The sequence below is a fragment of the Armigeres subalbatus genome, chromosome 2 (genome assembly GCF_024139115.2).
Source record: "Armigeres subalbatus isolate Guangzhou_Male chromosome 2, GZ_Asu_2, whole genome shotgun sequence".
NCBI lineage: Eukaryota > Metazoa > Arthropoda > Insecta > Diptera > Culicidae > Armigeres > Armigeres subalbatus.
Window position 1 is genome coordinate 287,970,519 of NC_085140.1, and position 22,583 is coordinate 287,993,101.

Consider the following 22,583-nt stretch of genomic DNA (forward strand, 5'->3'; position numbering starts at 1 on the left):
ACTTTTTGAAACAACGCAAAAAATCATTTTTTATAATTATTATTGGCTGAAGTTCTTTTCTTTCAAACATCCATTCGGCAGAACGTCATTCGACAAAATGTACCAAGATTATTCATTTGAAAATCCTTCTTCTTCTCTTAATCTTTATTAACGTGATTTTTTTAAATTATACAGTTCATCACGAACCTTCTTCTTCTCTGGCTCTACACTTCAACAGGAACAAGGCCTGCTTTTATACTTACTATTCTATTAGTATTTCCTGAGTTATTAATTCAAAGCTTTTCTAACTTGCCGGACTGAGAATCGAATTTGCCATCACTACCCTCGTAACATAATTTTGGTCCACAAAAAATGTTATCATTACCATAGTTATACTGCCATTTCAAGCATAAGGTTCCCATGTCTGCATGAGTTTTTGTCTACAGAAGCCAGATCAGCCTTATAGGCCGTTTATTTGATCCAAGAACTTCTTGAAGAGCAGACCTACGGATCAACCAACATAATGATGAACTTCTCACCTGTGAAATCTTGCGAACTAGTTCCATTCTGATGCATAGAAACACGCTGGGAGCCATATAATAATTTTTAAGGTTTGTAGGTCATCCAATAACTCCTTGAAGAATAAACCAACAGAGTGAAAAAAGTGCGAGGTAAAGAAATAATCGAAAATTTTGGTGACTTTCCACGTGTGACTTCTAGCAGGGTAGCCCCACTATGGTCCAAAGAAACTCGCTCGATCAACAGGGGAAGGGTAGTTTGGCCGAAACCCATTCTGCTGAAAGCTATTTGGCCGAAATGGTCATTTATCCGAAAGGGTTATTTGGCCGCATAGGACAAGTGAAAAATTAGGAGTGAGAAGAGAGACGTCTCAATTGTCATTCCACATTTCTCACTTCTCACTGTAAAAAGTGAGAAGCGCGAAGTGAGTAGTGAGACGTCTCATTACCCACTTCGCACTACTTACTTTTCACAGTGAAGAGAGTAGTGAGACGTCTCACTTCTCACTTTTTATTTTTCACTTCTCACTGTAGAAAGTGAATAGTAGTGAGACGTCTCACAACTCACTTCGCGCTTCTCACTAACCACTTTGCACTTCTCACTTTTCACAGTAAGAAGTGAGAAATGAGGAGTGAGAAGTGAGACGTCTTGCTTCTCACTGTAAAAAATGAGAAGCGTGAAGTGAGTAATGAATCGTCTCACTATTTACTTCGCGCTTCTCACTTTCTACAATGAGAGAAGAAAAATGAAGAGTGAGAAGTGAAACGTCTCAGAACTCACTTCTCATTTCTGACTGCTCACTGTAAAAAGTGAGAAGCGCGAAGTGTGCAGTGAGATCTTTCACTACCCACTTCGCACTACTCAATTTTCACAGTGAAGAGAGTAGTGAGACGTTTCACTTCTCACTCCTATTTTTCTCTTCTCACTGTAAATAGTGAGAAGAACGAAGTGAATAGTGAGACGTCTCACTACTCACTTCGCGCTTCTCATTTTTTACAGTAAGAAGTGAGTAGTGCGAAATGAGTAGTGGGTTCTACATTGAGAAGAGAAAAATGAAGAGTGAGAAGTGAGAAATCTCGCTACTCACTTCGCGCTTTTTACTTTTTACAGTGAGAAGTGAGAAATGAGGAATAGTAATTGAGACGTCTCTCTTCTCACTCTTAATTGCTTACTTTTCAATTTACTTATTCGGCAAAATGTCCTATTCGGTCAAATGACCCTTTCGGCCAAACGACCCTTCCGGCCAAATGACTCTTTCGGCCAAATGACCATTTCGGTCAAACGACCCTTTCGGTCAAACGACCCTTCCGGACAAACGACCTTCCAGCCAAACGACCCTTTTGGCCAAAAAACCCTTTCGGCCAAACGACCCTTTCGGCCAAACGACCCTTTCGGTCAAACGAACCTTTCGGCCAAATGACCCTTTCGGCCAAACGACTGTTCCGACCGAACAACCCTTTCGGACAAATCACTTTCGGCCTAATGGTCTTTTCGGCCAAATGGTATATTCGGCAAAACAACTTTGGTCCTTGCGGCATTCGGCCAAACGACATTTTCGGCCGAACGACCCTGCCCCTACTTTCGTAAACAAACGCTGCCAGCACTTTCCGCGGCACATAATGTTGGAACTTGAACCTGACTTTGCGTATGATGGCATTTTTCGATTTGGTTATCTAACGTCCAACAGTGCATTGTCACTAAAATAAAAGTGCAATACAAATGAACATAATATCATGCATAAACTAAACTGCTTCTACTTGCAAATGTAAAACAATCTTAATACCTCTCAAGCCGCAACAACAACATTGTTCATTTGGCTCAGATTCTGACATCTCTCAATGCTCGATTGGCTCAAGAAGGCCGCTTTCGCATATAGGATCCCTAGTTTCAATTATTAGTTTTATTTTTTACATTTACCAAGCTTGTCAAACTCGTTGTATTCCTGTAGTGTTTTTCAAGTTACTGTGAACTAAATGTAACGTTTCGTAGTTTACACACGATCCCCATATATAAAGAGCAACATTTAAAAAGGGCCTAACAGATGAAATTTGAACATTCCAGTTCTTCTTCTATGTATACAGTTAAAAATGTAGATAAAGAATGGGTACTATTACATTTTATCTGTTAAGCCATTTTCAAATGTTGGTCTAAATATATTATTTTATTGTGACCATTGCGTTGACTAGCATTCGGCAATGTTCATATCTTTCTGGGTTTAATAAAACAAATATTTTTGAGGTTTTGAGAAAACATTTCTTATTATGTCATTCAGATGTTGACGACTCATATTGAAATTATTTTTTCGGAACGGCACCATAGAATTGGTATTTCGGTTAAGTACGTCCTATTTTAATGGAATATCACTATTTAAAACTGGAAAACCACCAAAAACCTCACCAAATCGGACACCTTAGGAATTAATGGGTTAAGAATCGTATCATCGCTACTAATGACAAGCTCAGTGGCCTGGTGACTATCGCTTCTGCCATGCAAGCAGGAAGTCACATGCTCGTTTCTTTAAAACAATGTCGTAAAGGCCACATCACTTTCCAAGATGAATCCCGATCTATGCTTCTGTTTAGCCTGCTCAAATTACAAAACTTCTTTCTGGTGGTTGTTGTGGAGATGCAGAGGTTTTCTCGGTTATCAGTGGTATCAATAACTACACACTAAGATCCCACAACTGTCCTAACTGATTATTAGAACTTGATCTACATTAGAGAGCTGTTGAAACATAGTCCGATAGTAGTGAAATTTATGTACACTTGATTCGATTAATCACAGTACAGTTAGTTTAGGCTAAAAGAAAGGCATCATCACTACTAACTGAATTAATTGAAATTTTTACTTCAATGGTCAACGGCTTCTCAAAGCAACGATCCCATTTAGTTTCCTAAATCCCTTTTTCACCGTTGTCCGTCAGCTTCTCGATCGTCTGTCTGCAGTGCAGTGCAGGCACAAGGGGAGCATCATCATCAGCAGCAGACCGAAATCAGCTGGGTGGCCTGCAGCATCGATTCGGAGGCAAAGCAAAATACCAAAACGGCAGGTGTTTTTCGCAATAATTTTGGCTTCTCGGGTTCTGCTTTTTTTCGTCGGACACGGACGCGTTGGGCGCTTTGAAGGTTGGTGCAAAAATGCTTCGGCTGCATGCTGCCTTTGAATGCATTAAATACATCAATTCTAACTGACGGAGGTGCCAACGAGAGCATGCCATCGCCAAACCAGTTATGAGTGTGACTAACTACGCTGTGGCAGTTTCACTTCGCAATGAAATCAAAGAAACTTTTGGAGTGATTTTTTAGTGAAGTACAAAAGGTTCAATTTTCTAAAAAAAATTTATCAAATTCTCGTTTGACTGTGATTTGAAAATTTTCTTAAATGAAGTTCGATCCTAACGTCAGACAATTGATTACTCATGTCATGTTACAATTCCCGAGCATCTCATAATTCCTATTTAAATTAATCGTTTGCAACAACTATTTCAACCTTTTCAATTCTATACAGGGCGAAGCCCTTAAAGGTATGCTTCGCCCTAAAATCGATTCCCGCCGACAGTGATCAATAGACCGTTATTAGGATCAGTCTTCTTGGAACTCCCCTTCGGGATCACCTCTAGGGCTGTCTGATGATGAGACACCGTTTGAGTACGTAGGTTTCATTTTGAAAAAAAAAAAGAAAGAATCCTTACCGAGACGAAACTGCATGCACTGTAGGCCGCTCCGATGGCAATCGCCGACGAGCCGAAGTACTTTTTGTACGAATTGGTCGAGATCAGGTAGGAGAGCACCACGACGAAGCTCAGGATGAACTCGACACCGAAGCGCTCCCAGGCCGCCAGGGACGAGGTGTGCGACACGGCCGCCTGCAGGTTGCCCTGATAGCCGGGCACTGTCACGCTGAAAGTTGAAAAAAAGAAGAAAAAAGCAAAATGTTGGTTAGCGTTTCGTTTTTTTTTCGTCAAGGATGGAGCATAAAAGCCGAGATGGAAAAATGTGAAAAGGATAATTAGGGTGCGAGCGAGGTGGACACCGCACCGTGCGGTGATGCGAAGGTAGTCGGGTGAAAAGATATGCTAAATGGTTAGGCAAAAGCGGCAGCTTTTTGTGGTTTTTGAACTCGCTCGACAATGGGATGTCTTTCCATTTGGAAACTGTGGGAAACGATCGTTATGGGACGATAATTAGTTTTGCATAAGTTATGAATTGCGTTAGAAATGAAACTCGAAAACTCATTTCAATAAAATGCTTGACCACAAAAAATGTCCTTCCCCCTATCCCTAGTCACATGTGTGGTTACTGCGTACGTGGCTAAAGAGGGTGAAAATTGCTTGTCACTACAGAAACAAGTAAAGTGCAATGTCATATGGGTGCCATACCCTCGAATATTGACAACTTCGATTGGAGTGGTGTTCTGTCTCTGCTTTATTGTTAACAGCTTGAAACTTGTTTTTCCCTAAATTTAGTAAGGCCAGTGATTTGCATATGTTCAGAATGAGCCAATGAAGAACGGTAGACGTATTGCGTCCAGGCACTCAATAGTATAAATAATCGGATCAATGGATGGGTAATTGGGTGCAACGATGGCTTTTTATTCATTATATTCGAATAAAAAAGAAACTAATGAGCTATTCATCATCGACCCCTCAGCGACGAACCTTAACCTTTAATCACGACATGAATCGATCATCTATCAATTTGCTACTATGGACATTGTCCGAATTAAGGGCATTATTTCAGAGTCCTGTATTTTATGATGGGCTGCTATCGCCACTACGTAATAAATAATCCATGATCAGTCCGTGCTTTGAGAACAAGTTGATTACACAAACAACAGGTCGATTCCGCTCACAAAATTTTGATAAAACGAAACTTAAAAATTTATGACCATAATTTCGCTGATAAACCGGCGTGTAATGACTTTCACAACAATATTGCATTCGTCGGGACCAGAGCCATCAATTTCAATCAACCTATCCAAAAAGAGCCCAGAGAAGCAAAAGGCAGGTGCTTTCTACTTGCAAGCTTTTTTTTTATCACGACAAAAGTGAGCAAGTTTTTCCTGTTTGACATCCACTTTTCTGCTGATATTTCTGGTGCCGCCTCGCTGTACGGCTTGGCTGCAACAAATTATTCCCATTTCACATTTCACTCTCACCGAAAAATTTTGATCCCAAATAGGTAGGCTTCGCCGAGTGTAATGGGCGGAAGAGTGCAAACAAAGGCCATCCTTTCCATTTACACACGCACATCCCGCGCGCTGCAACCATCACAATTTGATCCTTTTCCGGGGCATTACGGCGTCAAAGGCCCAAACGAAAGGTGTTGGGTTACCGGTCGCTGTGTGGTGTTTCGTCCTACGCTTTTTTTTATCCTTGTTTGAAATAAAACATCCTCTCCCCCGAGACATCCTCGGTGAAGGACAAGTTAGTACGCCGCGCGGTGGCGATGTGCAACGCACCTGGAATGCGTCACAAACGAAAACAAGAATTCTGTATTTCCTGTTCGGGTCTGCTTATGAAAGGTGAATCCTCGATGCGATCGAGATCTTAGGCGAAAGCATAGGAAACATAGGCACAGGTAATTGTTAATCCCCCACATGCGTGTTTGGCGAAGCACATAAAAAACAACAAACTTTTACGCAGAATTTGGCTGATTATGGAGAAAACTGGACTCAAGACAAACAGACGTGAGATTTCAAGATTTCTTATCGTTATTATTATTATAATCTTTATTAACGAGATATTCGGCCCTTGGCCGGTTCATCTTGATTTCTTATTGTTTCTATATTTGAAATTATAGAAAAAGCGAAGAATTTTGCTTTCCGGAGCTATTCACAAAACAAAACTAAATTATAGAAATTATTTTGGTGAACACGTTTTGAAATTTAGGATGATTTTTTTTTGGATTTTGCAACAATATTTTGAATTATTTAAAATTTCTAACATATTTCGCTCCGATTTTTTTAAATTTCTTTGTAAATATGTTTGAAATTTTAAAAATGGAACTCTGCGACATTAAGAATAAATACTACTATTCTATTAAAATTAGAAACTGTTTATTCATTTCTGATTTAAATTCGCGAAAAAATAAATTCAATTAAATTAAAAATTGTTTGGTATTTTAAGCATTTTTCGTATTTCTGAATATACCTACATAATTTTAATCTGCATTTTTTTCAAATTTCGAGATTTTTTGCGATTAAATATTTAAAATTATAGACGTTTTGGAGTTTTCAAGAGTTTTCCAGAAATAAATTTTTCAAAACTTTCCGGATATTTTTGATAGTTTGTGGCGAATTATTTGAAATTTAGCGACAAAATGTTTATAAAATTTTGAGTTGCATTTTTGAAACTTTTTGAATTTTGGTGACGATATTTTTTAATATTGTAACATTTTTTCTTGAAATTGTAAACGAAAAATAAAAAAATCGTTAAACGGGACACCACAGACACACAGACAGACTGAATACCTAATACCCAACGGACTGGACATTTACACAATTCCCACTCTTCCGCTTTAAGGAGAGTTGTCTCCTTAGAAAGTACATCATGCTTAAAATGGTTGTTTTCAATCCCTCTATCCCCTTAATCGATTGAAAAAATAATAATTAAAAATAAAAATTGTCTAAGCCCTCCCACTCTCTAAAAGCTAGACGTACTTTGTGGGCGGGAATTGAACCCATACTCCACAGTACGCAGATGCACATAGACGACTGTCTCCGCCATCTACGCACAGCCACCAAACGACGAATGTTTTGCGACGGATGGTTAGCGACAAAATTGAAATTTTTCGATTAGGTTTCATTATTCGAATTTTGAGAGCAAAATTAGAGCGACGATATTTTTTCTAAAATATTTTTGAAATCCATAGCCATTTTTTTAAATCACGAAGAAAATGTTGAAATATTTAGAAAACGTTTTTGGAACAAATATTTTTGAGGCTTGTTCAACTTTTTTTTAGAACTTTGAATGCAACCTTCTGACGATATTTTTAGATAGCAACGAGAATTTAAAAATCTTCTGTAGAAAATTTTAATATTTGCAGTTCATATCTTTGATATTTTTAAACTTTATTTTTGTGAATCACTTGCTTGTTTTTTAATTTGTGAATTAGTTTCAGTAAAATATTTTATATTTGTTAAAGAAAAATGCGATGGAAATGGAATTTGAAATGAAGGTTTAAGGTAATTTTCAGTTTTGTTATTTTGTAATTTTTTAAACTGGTACGACAATATTTTTTAAAATTATTTTGATTTCTGAATTCTTTTCATCGTTATGAAAATATTAAAATTTTCGGAGCGGAACCGATTTTCTCTGAGCAACTCTTTTAATTTATTTTTTCAATTTTTTAAACCAATCTTTATTATTTGTAATAAAACTTTGGGATTGAATTATTAATATTTGACGAAGAAAAAGCTGTAAGAAATTATTGAATTTAGTGAAAACCGCCACCAGGTAGCCAAAGCATCCCCCTACCTGTCTACGGTGATGGTTTGCGTGGGATTGTTATCAGATTGGACAAATTTTTTCTTCTTTGCGACTAAAATAAAAAAAAATGTATCTGATTTGTGACATATGCAGAAAAATAAAAATTTCTTGACCAACTTTTTGAAATTTTCAAACTTTTTTCAATTTGTGGGACAATACTTTTATTGTTGTAATGAAAACTGAAAAAGTGCTGCACGTAGAATGGGCCTGATGTTAATCCAAAATTGAGCGAATTTTGGACCAAACTTGAAAAACGGTACATTTTAGATTTTTTTGTTGAAAATTTAAAAAAATTAGCCATTTAGTCAAAGGTCTCAAAAATCATGGTAGGTCATTTGGCATAACGCCCTTTGACATAATGCCGTTTTGCATTAAGGCCGTTTGGCATAACGTCGTTTTGGTAGAATGGCGGTTTGGCATAATGGTCATTTGGCATAATAATTGTGAAATCACCAATTCCGTAACCAATGCAAAATATGTACAATTATTTTTTTTAAATTATTGTCGCTTTCACATCATAAGAAAGATGCTGTGTTTAATATCTGCCTTTTTGCCTTTGCCTTTGCCTTTGCCGAAAACGTACTTTTTATAGAGGCCTCGGGGACCCATAGTGTAATATACCAATCAACTCAACTCGATGAGCTGAGCAAATGTCTGTCTGTCCGTGTGTATGTGTGTGCACAAAAACTAAGAAAAACATTAGACAACTTAATCCTTAACAGATTTTCTCGCAACAAGTTGCATTCGACAGGGGACAAAGCCTTGTTGATCACTATTGAATTTGATAACGATCGACCATTGCATTCAAAAGTTATTAAGAAAATAGTACGTTGAACTATATAAGCGCCATATAAGGTTGGTGTCCTGGCTAAATGCGAGAAAGGCAGTATCACCACTCGATGAACTAAGTTGGGTTTTCTTTTACCATCTTTTGTACCCGGCAGAAGACAAGGGAGGATATGATTCCATTTTTCAATTCGGGCATTTGCTCGATTTAAGGCACGAATAGGTCTGATTCCTTCTTTCACGGGATGCATCTGTCTGGCAGAAAGCAAAAAAAAAAATGTGGTTGCTTCATTCAGTTCACGTATTCGCTCAGATTTAGGCAACTGAAGACAAGGGATCTTCAAAGGATCCATTTGCCCGACAAAAGGCAAAGGAGGATATGACTCCTTCTTTCAATTTAGGCATTTGCTTGGTTTGGGGCAAGGGGAGATATCATCCCCTCTTTCGAAGGATGCATTTGCCCGGCAGAAGGCGAGAGAAGATATTACTCCTTCTTTTGAACTAGCCATATGCTCGGTTCAAGGCAAAGGGAGATATGATCTCTTCATGAGGGATGCTTTTGTCCGGTAGAAGGCAAGTGTAGATATGACTCCTTCTTTCGATTGCTCGGTTTTAGGCAAGGGTAGATATGCTCCCTTCATTGGGAGATGCTTTTGCTCAGCAGAAGGCAAGCGAGGATATGATGCCATCTTTCAATTCATGCATTTGCTCGATTTAAGTCAAGAGAGATTCGATACTTTTTCCAAGCAAGAGAGAATATCACTCCTTCTTTCAATTCAGTCATTTGCTTTGTTTAAGGCAAGGGGAGATATTTCTTTATGAGGGATGCATTTGTTCGGTAGAAGACAATAAAAGATATAATTCCTACTTTTAGATCAGGCATTTGCTCGGTTAAAAGAAAGCGAAGATATGATCCATTTCGAAGAGTGGATCTGCCCGGCTGATGATAAGGTAGGATATGAATTTCCAATGAGTAAGAATGAGATTTCTTTTCAAAAAATATTTTCCAGAACGCATGAGCGAATAAGATTTTCTTTAAATTCTTTTGTGCCAGGATTCTTAATTCTTTTGTTCTTTAAAAAGGAGAAATGCACAATGGGCAGGTTTTCCTGCACACCCTTACATGGAAAATAATATTAGCCTCCAATGCCAAAATAAATCAAAAAAGATTTATCTTGCTAGTAGATGTGTCAACATTTGAAAAATGTCAGCTATTACAGGAACATTCATTATTCTTCTTTTGCCGCGTCGTTCAATTATGCGTCCATTTTTTTATGGTGGAAACAACGAAGTTGAATGGCGTAATCTTATTCATCAATCACGAAGCTCTAAAAACAATTATGCCAAATGATCATTATGCCAAACGACCATTATGACAAACGGCTTTATGGCAAACGGGGTACAATCTCAAAAATAGGAGTTCTTCTGGAAAATTGATCTTAAACATATTAAAGCATCAATTAGGCGAATTAAAATATTTGAGGTCAATTGATGATGATGATGATGCTTTTTACTAAAATAGAAGACCGAGCCATACATTTCGTCCATAAGGCTTTCTGCGAGCGTTTACGCACACGCACATTTCACTCACACTTTTACTCAGTTTGTTTGCAACCACGAGCAGCTGTCACGGCAAAATCAAATGGGATTGTTTACAACCACTAATCCAGAGTGAGTGGCGACATGTGCCGCATTTGACAGGTCTCCTGCTTGTTTGGAACACGACTTTGTATGGGAATGACAGATGAATTCTGTTCCAATTCTGACAGTGTCGCCATTCTTATTTACATCCACTCTGCACTAGCCGTGCGTTCGTGTTGGTGAGAAATGTCGGCGAGACTCTAATGGTTCCCAAAGAACCTATGTTTGTAAATGATTATAACTATTTTTAAGATTCAAAACAAAAAAATCGAAAACTGCAATTTGTTTTTGAACTGACATTGGCGTTATGTAGGACCAACATCAGCCTAACTTTTCGGGTTCTTCAAATACTTTAGAAGCGATAAAATATGTGTTCTTTGAGAATGTTGACCTTTCAATAAGCAAAAGAAACATTTAGGACAATAATTTGTCAAAAAATGAACGTATGTCAGCTCAAAATTATATTTCAGCATTCTTTTGATTTTCCGTTCTCATTTTTTTAAATAGTTCAGCATAAAAAAACATTTCATTAGAAAACATGACTTTAAATAAAGGACATAATCGGTCGAGTCAGTAAAAAACAATGACGGAGCAGGGCAGTTCAATCGTGATGTCATGCTCGCTTGAGATTTTTTTTGCTTTTATGCTTTCATATTTCATTTGCTATTCTGCTAATTTAGATGCAACTTACGAAATACAATTAATACATTGTTGTAAGCTATTATATTTTTTAATCGGATCCAATAAAACTTTTTTTATTCAATACTAGCAGACCCGACGAACTTCGTTCTGCCTAAAATTGATTAATACTCTGATTAGTTTTTGAGTTATGCAGAAATTTCTGTTTCATTTGTATGAGAGCCCCCCTTTCCAAACCATCTTAAGTCTCGAACCATCTTAAGAACCTTCCCCGGCCCTAAAAACCTCTGCATGCAAATTTTCACGCTGATCGGTTCAGTAGTTTCGGAGTCTATAAGGTTCAGACAGACAGAAATTCATTTTTAAATTTTGACGTTGGCTTTCTCAGTCTAATTTAATTAAGACGGCTAGTTTGGCATAGCCCGACGTTTCGGTCCCGTGTATGTCTTAACTGGGTAGTTGGAGCTTCTTGTAGTTGCATTACACATTTGATATTAAAAATGAATTAGAAGACAATATTCACTGCACATAGACACAACGCATACACAACTTGACGGTACTTTATACTTTTAACGTTTAGTACCGTCACCGTTTTAGTACCGTCAAGTTGTGTATGCGTTGTGTCTATGTGCAGTGAATATTGTCTTCTAACTAATTTTTAATATCAAATGTGTAATGCAACTACAAGAAGCTCCAACTACCCAGTTAAGACATTCATTCCGTATGTAACGAGAGTCGGCCGACAGCTTATCCCTTGAAAAAGATCCAATACACGGGACCGAAACGTCGGGCTATGCCAAACTAGCCGTCTTAATTAAATTAGACTGAGAAAGCCAACGTCAAAATATCCATTCTACCAGTCGCAATCTCCTACAATTCATTTTTATGTATATAGATTATGACAAAATTTGAAAATTTAGTGATCAAATTTTAAATTTGTTTAAAATTGCATCTATACAATTAAAAAATTTGCGACGAATTTTTTTCAATTTGAACTAAGAAAGTTTCGAAACCGCGATACTTATGTCAATTTCTGCGAGTACGTCTTTTTTTTTGTTCCGGCGAAACTTTTTGTATTCTAGAAAAACTTTTTACAATTTTGTTTTTTTTTAGAATTAAGGGATCAAAGAAGAAGTTTTTGAATCTTTCGTCAAAATATTCTAAAAAATCTTTTTTAACGACGCATTGTTTTTGATTTCCTGATTTTTTTAAATTTTTAGTTACGTTTTGTTCATGTTATGCAACGGTTTTGACAACCTGTTTAAAATTCTTAGGTTTTCATAAAAAAAATTATTTGAATTTTTGGTGAAACTGAAACGTTTTCTTTTTCTGATTTAGTGATCAATTTTTTTTTTACGAAACTAGGAAATTTGGTGCAACATGTTTTAGAATTAGGAAATATTGCGTCTTCAAGGACACACCCGATTGAATCCACTAATAGCTGCCACAATGATCGGTTCACCTCTCACCTGACCAAATTACATTCAATAGATGATCAACACAGTCGAAAATCTTTCTTCAAGCATGCATAAAAAACATATAGTTTTCGCCGTGATTCAATTTTCCTTTGTTTAGATGTGTGCTTATAAAGTTGTTACACAAGTTCGGATATGATTCTGTTGAGCTTCATCCCAAAAATCCAAACAAAATTTGAATTATTTTTTTCAGTTTATGAGACGAAAATTGTTTCGTATGAAATTCATAACAAAAATTTAAAATCCTCAAAAAGGGTTACACTATTTTTTTTCAATTTTAAAGAAAAGTTAACTAAAACACGAGATTTTCATATTTTTCTACAAAAAATGTGGCCTTGTGGTTAGCGACGACTGTCGTCTAGACGCATGTGCTGTGGAGTGTGGGTTCGATTGCCTCCCTAGTAAGGAGACAACATTTCGTAAACTTTTTTTCAATTGAAATATTGAGATTTGCAACGAAACTTTAAAAAATTTAACAAATCGTAGGCAGACACAGTGTCGAAAAAACTGATGGCAAAAGTGATTTTTGACGATGGTTTTATTGCCACCATAGTGTTATTTCTGTTTGTCTCTATCTGGACACAAACTTCCTAGAAATGTTGATTCAGAAGCCCGTGATGCCTGATGGCACATCCTGACAAGGCAAGGCTAACTTATGATGGCATAATATGAGTACGAAGAAACCATTATCACCGTTATTCCATGTTGAAAAATCTCCGAGAAATGTCCTAAGCAATATCGAAATGGTTACAAATGTGAGCGTGAAAGTTGCTCATAACAATTATCATCAAGGGAACACATAAAAATAGAGGTTAGGTTTGATGCCCATTGTGAAAGTCAATTAAACCACACACAATCAGCGAGTATCAAATTTTAATTACAATTCTGTATAAGAACCTTACAAAATCTGTATAAAATTTTGCATTTTTACCGTTGTGTGCTTGTGTGTATGAAGAAACTAAAAATTATTATTATTATTATTATTATGTCTTGCATCCCTTGGCTTGTCTCTAAAAACTAAAAAACAGTCCAATAACATTTGTTTCTGCCACTCGAAATACCCAAAAAACACCCAAAACCTGCCACGCGAAATCAACCCGGCGATACACCATATGGGAACAATTATTGCCCAATCTTATGCTTATTCAATGATTAAATCTGTCAGCTCTTCGTCAGGTTATTCTCCGGAACGGTTGGTCTCACAGGCATCTCCCCCTGCAGCAGCAATGTTTTTTTCGTGTTATGTTGCATGTATTATTTGCATACTTCCCAGGCTTTCGTGCAAAAGGGGCCTTTCCCAGTTCGGCGTCCTGCCAGAGAGCCCGAACGACGAACGGGGGTGAAATTGTGTATAATAATTACACTTGACAATACCGACCACAAAAAAGCGGTTGGTTTCACTTAACTCATTGCATCGGTGGGTAGTTCATCAGGTTGAGGATTACGCATCATGTGGGGTGCGGGAAAGGGCGGACACACCACGATGGGTGTTGTATGTTGATTTTTATTAACAGCCTCGATCACGAATCCACTTGTTTTCGGTAAAATTTATGGCGACCCTTAATCAAATCACGCTGCAGACGCTAAGCCCTTCGTACATAAATGAGAGCTATAGGGCGCCATTGTAGTGCACCGCTCCGAAGTGCCGTTTTTCGACTGATCCAACTGTCACGCAGGATGACACACAGGAAATTGCTGTTTAATGCTCGTGGTGTTGTTTCGGAGGGCTTTTTTCGGGGAAATCTATACCACTATTGTCACCGCGGAACAACCCATTCTATTTTCGTTTTCCTTCTGCAACCCACACACGTTCGCCGGGTGCATTGTCTTTCCGTTCTGGCTTTGATTGTGAACGGCAGAGACTCGTGAGTTATTTGTCTTTCCTCTTTTCGATTATCACACGGAAGGTATCCGTTCCCCCTTTTCGGTGGCGACTACAGACAGTGCTAAGACTGTCACATCCAACATTATGGTTGATCAACACCAAGTATGAGTAGCGTAGACAATTCCAAAACTTATAACTCGTTTGTCATATTCCTGTCACGTGTGTAATTGATCTTGGCACCACACGCTGACTACGCGTCGGAATAGACCACCTGATGCAGTGTAGGACCGGAATCGAGCTGTGCTATAAATATAAATTCATTCGGAAGGAATATCAATCTGGCGGAAAAATCGCCGCTGCTTGTATTTTCTGATGCAGTTATGCATGGGCGATTTATTTTCCGGGCTGTAAAGGCCACCCAAACTGGGCAATCAGCAGACTATAACCGCAAATTGAGATCAATTTGCGGAAAATGGCCAAAAATGCCGTATATTCGCATATCGTTTTAGCAACAGATTTTGTCATGTGCTTTTGAAGCTTGTTTACTTGTACTCGATTTATAAATATTACTAAGTCATTTTGAAGCATTGCTAGAAATAAGTACTCAACACAAATGTCCACTGGAAAAACATCCATCATCAAAACATTAGCTTATATGACGAAATGGAATCAAGAGTCGAATATTTCCATAGGAAAAGGATCATAGAAAAGAGGTAATGTGAGAATGAGAAACAAACTTCATCTGCCAGGACTAATTATTGGGATGCATTGTGGAATAAAAACGTGTATCAATCTACAAAGGAATTGCATCAAATTTGCTCCACACACCCTGCAAATAAGGATCAGTGTGCAAGTCATCGGAAAATGCACATAAATTAGCAATAAACCTTTTCCGGACCATCATTTCCCAATCGTGCACAGGCAGAACCTGGATGTCGCTTATGCCGCCTGCAGCCAGCAATTTCATGCGATATACGTTGCCATTTCCGAGGGAACGAGCACTGACTGTTCGTCATCCATCGTAGATTACTCTCTCGCCCTGTGCTAGTGGAAAGTATAATTCATATCGCAAAATTTAAACACCGAATTTGCATGCAAATTGAATGTGTCTCTTCCATCCTCTGTATCATCTGGCTGCAACTCAATCCGTTCCCTTGATCCTCCGAAGAACGATACTGCTAGGGAACAGCACATTAATTCCCCATTATCAACACTCAATAACAATTACTCTTGAAGCGGGCGTGGAGTTTCGGTTAATTTCCCCCATCTGGTTGGCTGTTGATCGGAGTGCATCTCTTCGTCGGAGCAGATTCCCCGATGGATGGGAAACTTTCTTCAGGGACATGCGGCACAGATTCTCACTCACAACCCGAGAGACATGTATGCGGGGAAAATTGATGCGTTTTATGTTCTTGCAGATGTTTTCGATTCTATAGTTGAGAAGCTTCAAGGCTGTCTTCGGGGAATGAATCGTGAGAAAGGGTTAGACATGCTACGAAACAGTGTTGGGGTCAACTTAGAGCTGAAGATAATCAGAACTGTTATTAGATTTTATGTCACAAGTTTTCTGGAAACAGTGATTTAAGAACCATTATAGGAACTGACACATCAAATGCCAAAATATTTCTGTTTATATTTTTTGAGTCCAGTAAATGCTATGGGTCAAACTGCATAAAAAATATGGTCAAATGATACAAAATTATTTAAAATTTTGGTTTCAACTTTCGACTACTCCGTCAGTTATTAATTTGTTTCCCAATAAACATTGAAAATATGGCACTATTATTGCAAATTTCTTAAAAGTTGACAACAATCAAACAATTTAAATTAACGAACTCAGGAAAACTCAGATTGAAAAATTGATAGATTGGAAAAAGCAAGTGTAAGATGGCCTCGGCGAGTGAGTCTCTAAATAAGCGAAATGGTAGAAAATGATGTGCTTACATTTTTTGAAGTATTCGAACCATGTTGTAAGTTTTTGAATAAAGTTTTGTATAAAATCTTCATAATTCTACATGTGGAAATGACAATATGTCCGATTTTGAATACCCACTCTAGCAGCACAATTCTTACTGATTTGGTTGCTGCAACTCTCATGTGACTCGAATTGGTCGCACATGAGTCACTGTTGTAACTTGTTTAAGACAAGTGTACTGCTCAGGCAGAGAATGTACTTTCAAATATTATCAAATATTATATCTATCTAATGGTACGAAAAAAAAACAGAAATCATGTCAAATCATAGAATGAAGTCTTCTTCATAGAACAGAATTTTGAAATGTGCATCTATTGTTGATTATCTTTCCACTTTCCAACATTTCTGAAATGCAAATTTCCATCATTTTAGACAGTGCAACATGTGTTGGACCCCCAAATGTATACATTTTGGACACTGTTCGATTCGAAGTTGAATTCAAAGTACTGTGCAAATAGATAGGACAAGAAATGGACAAGGAATGATTCCGCTTTTGCAATTCCTTGAGTAGTACGGAGCTGGCAAATAAAGCAAATTTCATAAGACTCATAACGCCTACTATGTGACCAACATGGAGTTGTTACTTGTAGACCAACATTTGAAAAGGGCGTAACAGCCAAAATTTATTCTTTCTGATTCCTCGTCTACATATAAAGCTATATATGTGGACGAAAAATCAGGAGGAATAAATTTTGGCTGTTACGCCCTTTTCAAATGTTGGTCTAGACTTTATTTGTGGAAAAATATTTCTTCCCATTACTTCGCAAGGAAAAGTGGAATTTCTCCCATACTTGAGCTGCTTCAAATTTACGTAATTGAAGCGAATTTTTCCCTGTGTGGGGAATAAAGTGAGTCTGAAAAAAGGATTTGCATTTGTTGGTTACATTGATGGATAAAGTGGAACGTTTTTCTTATTTCATGATAATGAAATAAACTAAAATATTTAAAAATGACGATAATAAAAAAATGATAACGAATTTGAAATTCAATCGTAGTAGGCATTTGAAATGCCAGCATACTAAGGCTTTGGTCCGATTCGTGAATTAAAATCGAATTAAACTTAAAAGTGACAGTTCGGAAATTATTAAATTCCCCGCTCATAAGAATGGCTGGTGCTACCCAGCAAGACCAACAAAACATCTATCAAAAATGATTCAATATCTGTCAAAAGTAATCTTGCTCTGCGAGCAGGGTTATTTGGAAATTTTTGAACTGTCACTTTTAAGTTTAATTCGATTTTAATTCACGAATCGGACCAAAGCCTAAAAAGCTAATGAGAAGATATTTGAAACTCAATCTCAGTAGGCTGACAGAGAATACTAGATTATTCGAACGGTGAGAATAAACGATCATCATTCAGTGTTCTGTTTTTGAGGCGTGACATGCGAATTATGCTTCGGTGTTCTACGCTTATTTTCGTTGGTAAAAGGCTAATCGGAAGACGGATTTGCTTTGCTACGACACCTTGATCGCTTCAATCATGCTGAATCGAAGTATTCCAGCGATGCGTATATTGAAGCGTAATGTATTGTAACCCTCGTTTACTCAAGTTTTTTGCCTTGCTCTTTCAACACAGTTTTACCGATAGGCTTTAGGATTGCTCCAGAACCAAACTTTTGATTGAAATCCCGGGGACCCATAGTGCTGTATACCAAAATCGATTGAGCTTGATGAATTTAAGAACATGTATCAAGAACTTGAAGTTGAAGACGGGATGTCCTAATAAAAATAGGTGTTGGCCAAAAAATGAGAAAAAAAAATTAACATGAAGTACAGAAATAAATAACGGTTCCATTCTTTATTTTATGGGTTTACCTCTGGCATGATCTGTTTTTTGTGCATATAGCGAACTGGACCAGCATTTGCTTTGTAGAACTTTGCAGAACAATCTTATTGTATTGAGCTCAGAAATCAAGAAATTACTGCCAGGGGTGTGCAACATTTGTGGAGATCGGATCCAAGTCCAAATCGAGCAAATAGTACAAACAGGAACCAGAAATTTAGAACCGAAAAAACTTAATTGTTTATAACGACTGCTTGTATGTCCAGATCGCCAAATTCTTTTCAAACTCTCAGGAAATTAAGTTCTTCTTAAAAGCTCAACAGCTGTTTTGATATCATTGATTTATTGAACCGCCCTTTTGCCATTCTATTAGCTCTTGGCAAACGTAGGACTGACTCGTATTGCTATTTTCAATCACATTCTTAGAGACGAGCCAGCCGTGGGCTGGAAATCTCTTTAATAAAGATAAAAAATAAAACACATTTTCTTTAATTCAAGTGAATTTTCAATCATTAAGATATTTCAAGAAGATTGTCTCCATGATGACCCCAAATTTTGCAATGGGGCAAAGTTCCGCAGTGATTGGAGGGTTGACTTCTTTTCGTACAGAAATAACATTATTATTTTTGTACCAGTCTAGAACAGACCGGGAATAGTGGCAACGTGCCAAATATTTCTTCAAAACGGTGCCGGGCCTTCGTGAGACATCGAGTAGGACAGAAGTCACTTTTGGAGGCATTCGTCCTTGTAGATTTGTCCGCTGACGGTCCCAGATGTGATGGAGGACTGACTTATACTGCTTATTTTATTTTGGGAATTTCAACAAATTCTTCCGTACATTTTTGGAAGGGCCATGCAGAACGGTTTTGTGTGCCACTCACTGTTCAGCTTTCTTGCGCGAGTTTTGGCCACCATGTTCTGCTAATCATTGCGGTTCGGTACCTCTCAAACTTTGTAAACTTGTTGTTTTTCTGACCAACACAATTTAAAAAGTTCGCCTTTTTCGCAATATCCCTGATCGAAATGCTGGGTCGAGGCTGGAATTGGTGCAATACCATCTTGGCCTTCTTCGGATCAATTGTGCCACGTTTCTTGCCGTTTCCATCATTCGCCCGCATATCTGCCGGTTCTCGAATGTCTCGATAACATGAGAAACGGTTGAATGTGCGATTCCGAGCTCTTTTCCAATCCCAATTCCAATTCCAAATCGATGATAAACATTTGGTTTTCCGTAGAGAGTGTCTAAAATTTGTTTGCGCCCTTTTTCTTGTTTCGAAGCCATAACTGAAATCATTCGATCGGCGTTCGTAAAACTCTACCGGTGTGATCATTATACTGTAAAATACTTTCTGTAAAAATTGTAGGTTATTTTTATTATAACTTCGCACAAAATCAAAAAGTTACAAAGGTTTTAAAAAAAGCTTAACTAGGGGAAATATTCCGATATGGATCTCACTGAACATATATTCATATCATCGCGAAACAAAGAAATACGACACCAATTTGTTGCCTCTTTTTGTAAACATGCGTGCTAACTGCTGAAAAAAATCACCAAAATAAGTAACAAATCAAGTTCCTTTCCATTGCATTGTTTTCTTTTTGATGAGATGAACATCGGAGCCATGAGATGAAATCCAGGAGCAGTTCCCCTACTTGAATAATAAAATACAGCCAGACAGTTGTTCAAATTATTTGCGAAACAAAAAAAGTTTTAAATAATTTGACAAATAAAATTAAAAAAAAAAAACGTTGCGCAGATTTTAAAAATTTCGTGCTGATTCTATGAAACTTTTTCCGTGGATTCCGAAATTTCCCAGAAAAAAAATCCGTGACGGTGGAAGACATAATTTATTTTTTAAATATTTGTATCGGCCTAACTATTTCATAAATCGAAATCAAAAAAGTGCTGTAGTCACTCTCGACCTACAGAAATAGCCGTTGGTCCAAAAGCAGGCGAATGCTAGACAAAAACTGGTTTGTAGTGCTCCATTGGCGTCAAAAACTGTCGGTTGTTGAGAGAGTTGTCCTTTAACAAGTTCAAGAATTGATTTGGTGATTTATTTATTTCTTTTTACGGAAAAGAATAATTGAAGTTGGCAACGCTCGAACGTCAAAATAATTAAACACGTGCTTCCATCCATGGAGGAAAGAGGCGTTTGGCCGAAATACATTCGATCAAAAGCCAGCTAGCTGAAGGTCACTAGGCTGGTCACTAACAAATGGCTGAAAGCCATTTTTCAGAAAATGTCAATTAGCCTAAAATGCCTTTTGGACGAAAAGGTCGTTTGACAGAAAGATCCATTCGAACGGTCGACCGAAAAAATCGTTAGGCTGGACACGGCAGTTGACCGAAAATGCCGTTTGGCCGAAAATGTCGTTTGGCCGAACGAATCAAACGATCACAAATGCAATTTGTACGAAGTGTCGTTTGACACAAAATGATATTTGCTGGAAGGTTGTTTTAGAGGAAGGACCATTTGGCCGAACAGGACATGTCGTTCGGCCGGGCTGGACATTTGGTCGAAATGGTTGTTTGAGAGAAAGGACCATTTGGCCGAAAATGTTGTTTGATCAGTTCGGCCGTCTCCATCTATATCTGTATATCCCATGTCACTATCGGTCAAATGGCATTTTCGGTCAACCCATTTTCGACCTAATGACCGTTTCAGCCTAACAACCGTTTCGGCAAAGAAGCCGATTTGGCCTAATAGGATTCGGCTAGATCCAAAGTCATCTGGAGTGGCATTCGGCCAAATAGCTTTCGGGTGAATAAATTCTGGCCAAACGACACTTCCTCCATCCATAGGGCGTTCATGAGTCCATTGTGATGTTTGAGTAGTGCGTTTTCGCGTTTTCGGGAGCACACCACTCGATACGGAGACGGCGCGCAACTGTAATTTTTGTTGATTTAGCTTTGCTGCGTCGCAGCATGCGTGAAATAATAAAAATGACAGCTATGCGTTGCTTCCGTATCGAGTAGTGTGCCCCCGAAAACGCGAGCACTTTGAAACTTGGATTGCGTGAGGAGTGACCTTAAGTTTATTTGGTATACTGACCCATATAAAATTAACCACGAGCGTTTTCTTTTTCACGATTATTGTTCTCTTCGGTCCAAAAAAAGAACATCTGCTGCGGGCCGATGAATATTTTAGCGAACACAGTTCATTTTAATTCACCAGATGTTCATGTTGAAGTTAATTTTTCTTAAACATTGCTCACAGCAGAAATTCCTTCTTACTGAAAATTTACTCATGACGTCATTGTGGTTTAGTTCATGAATGAACGAAATCATCATAGACCTGTGCAGGGGTTCATCAAATTCACACACCCAATGTATTTTGGAATTAAAGCAAGGCGTCTACTCGAACAAGAGTTCATTTTGCGTTATCACACGACCCGCGCAAACGTTATAATTTCTTCTAACGTAAAATGAACTCCCCTAAGAAATTTTGACGTTTGAGCGGGTCGTATAATGAACGCAAAATGAACTTTTGTTCGAGTGAATACCCGCTCAAGTGTCAAAATCCATTAGGTTCTGCAGCATGACGTCACGAATGAATTCGGTCCTCGTCGAATGAACTTTTTTGACAGTTCAGTAGTACTTTCCACTGACTCCGACAAGGTTCGAGTTCGTGATTGGTTGGCTGCCCCCGAGTCCAACGCGAAGTACTACTAATCAGTCATCAGTTTGAGGTTAGATACATACGCTGCAGAACCTAATGGACCTATAACCACAGAGAACAGACATGGATGCTCGAACAAAATTTCGTTAAAATCGCTGCTCAGCGCCGCCAACGCAGACTGCCCGACATAAAAACTCAATTTCACTAAGTGATGGCGTTGGCATACACTACATAAACAATGTAGTGCTGGGGTCTGTGTCATTTGGCATAAAGTCATTTGGCATAACGCCATTTGGCATAAGGTCATTTGGCATAAAGGCCATTTGGCATAATGGTCATTTGGCATAACGGTCATTTGGCATAATTTTGAACTGCAAGAAAAGAGTGGGTCATTTGGCATAACGGACATTTGGCATAATTTCGAACCGTGAAAGCGAAAGGGATATTTCATGTAATGTTTAGCGTAGATAAAGTAGGTCGAGGCTGTTTTCTGATAAATTTAGACTGATGGTAGACATTTTCCGGAAGAACGAAATAACAAAACGGCAGAATTACTTCCGAGAGAGGGATCACATCCATCATTGACTTAATCCGGCAACATGCCTAGTTTTAAAGTAGGGATTACATCTTCCATTACTTCAATCCGGGCATGTGCCTTAAGACCGGATCAAATCCGCCATTGCCTAAATCCGGGCAAGCGCCTAACTTTAAAAACTCAAGCAACACACTTGTCGTAGACGAGTTACTAAAACCAATCAAGTCACATATGAATTATTGCAACCAAATCAATCTGAATTGTGCTTTCCGGGGAAGACATCACATCCACCATTGATTTATTCCAAACAAGCG

At 38.0% G+C, this 22,583-nt stretch overlaps 1 protein-coding gene across 1 annotated transcript in view; it reads right to left on the bottom strand.

The window, feature by feature from the left end:
* Nucleotides 1–22,583, bottom strand: part of LOC134212369 (neurogenic protein big brain) — a 47,084-nt gene that overhangs the window by 3,871 nt on the left and 20,630 nt on the right. Inside the window, exon 4 of the mRNA XM_062690144.1 lies at nucleotides 4,190–4,397. Within this exon, the coding sequence (XP_062546128.1) occupies nucleotides 4,190–4,397 (208 nt within the window). The remainder of the gene's footprint in view (nucleotides 1–4,189; nucleotides 4,398–22,583) is intronic.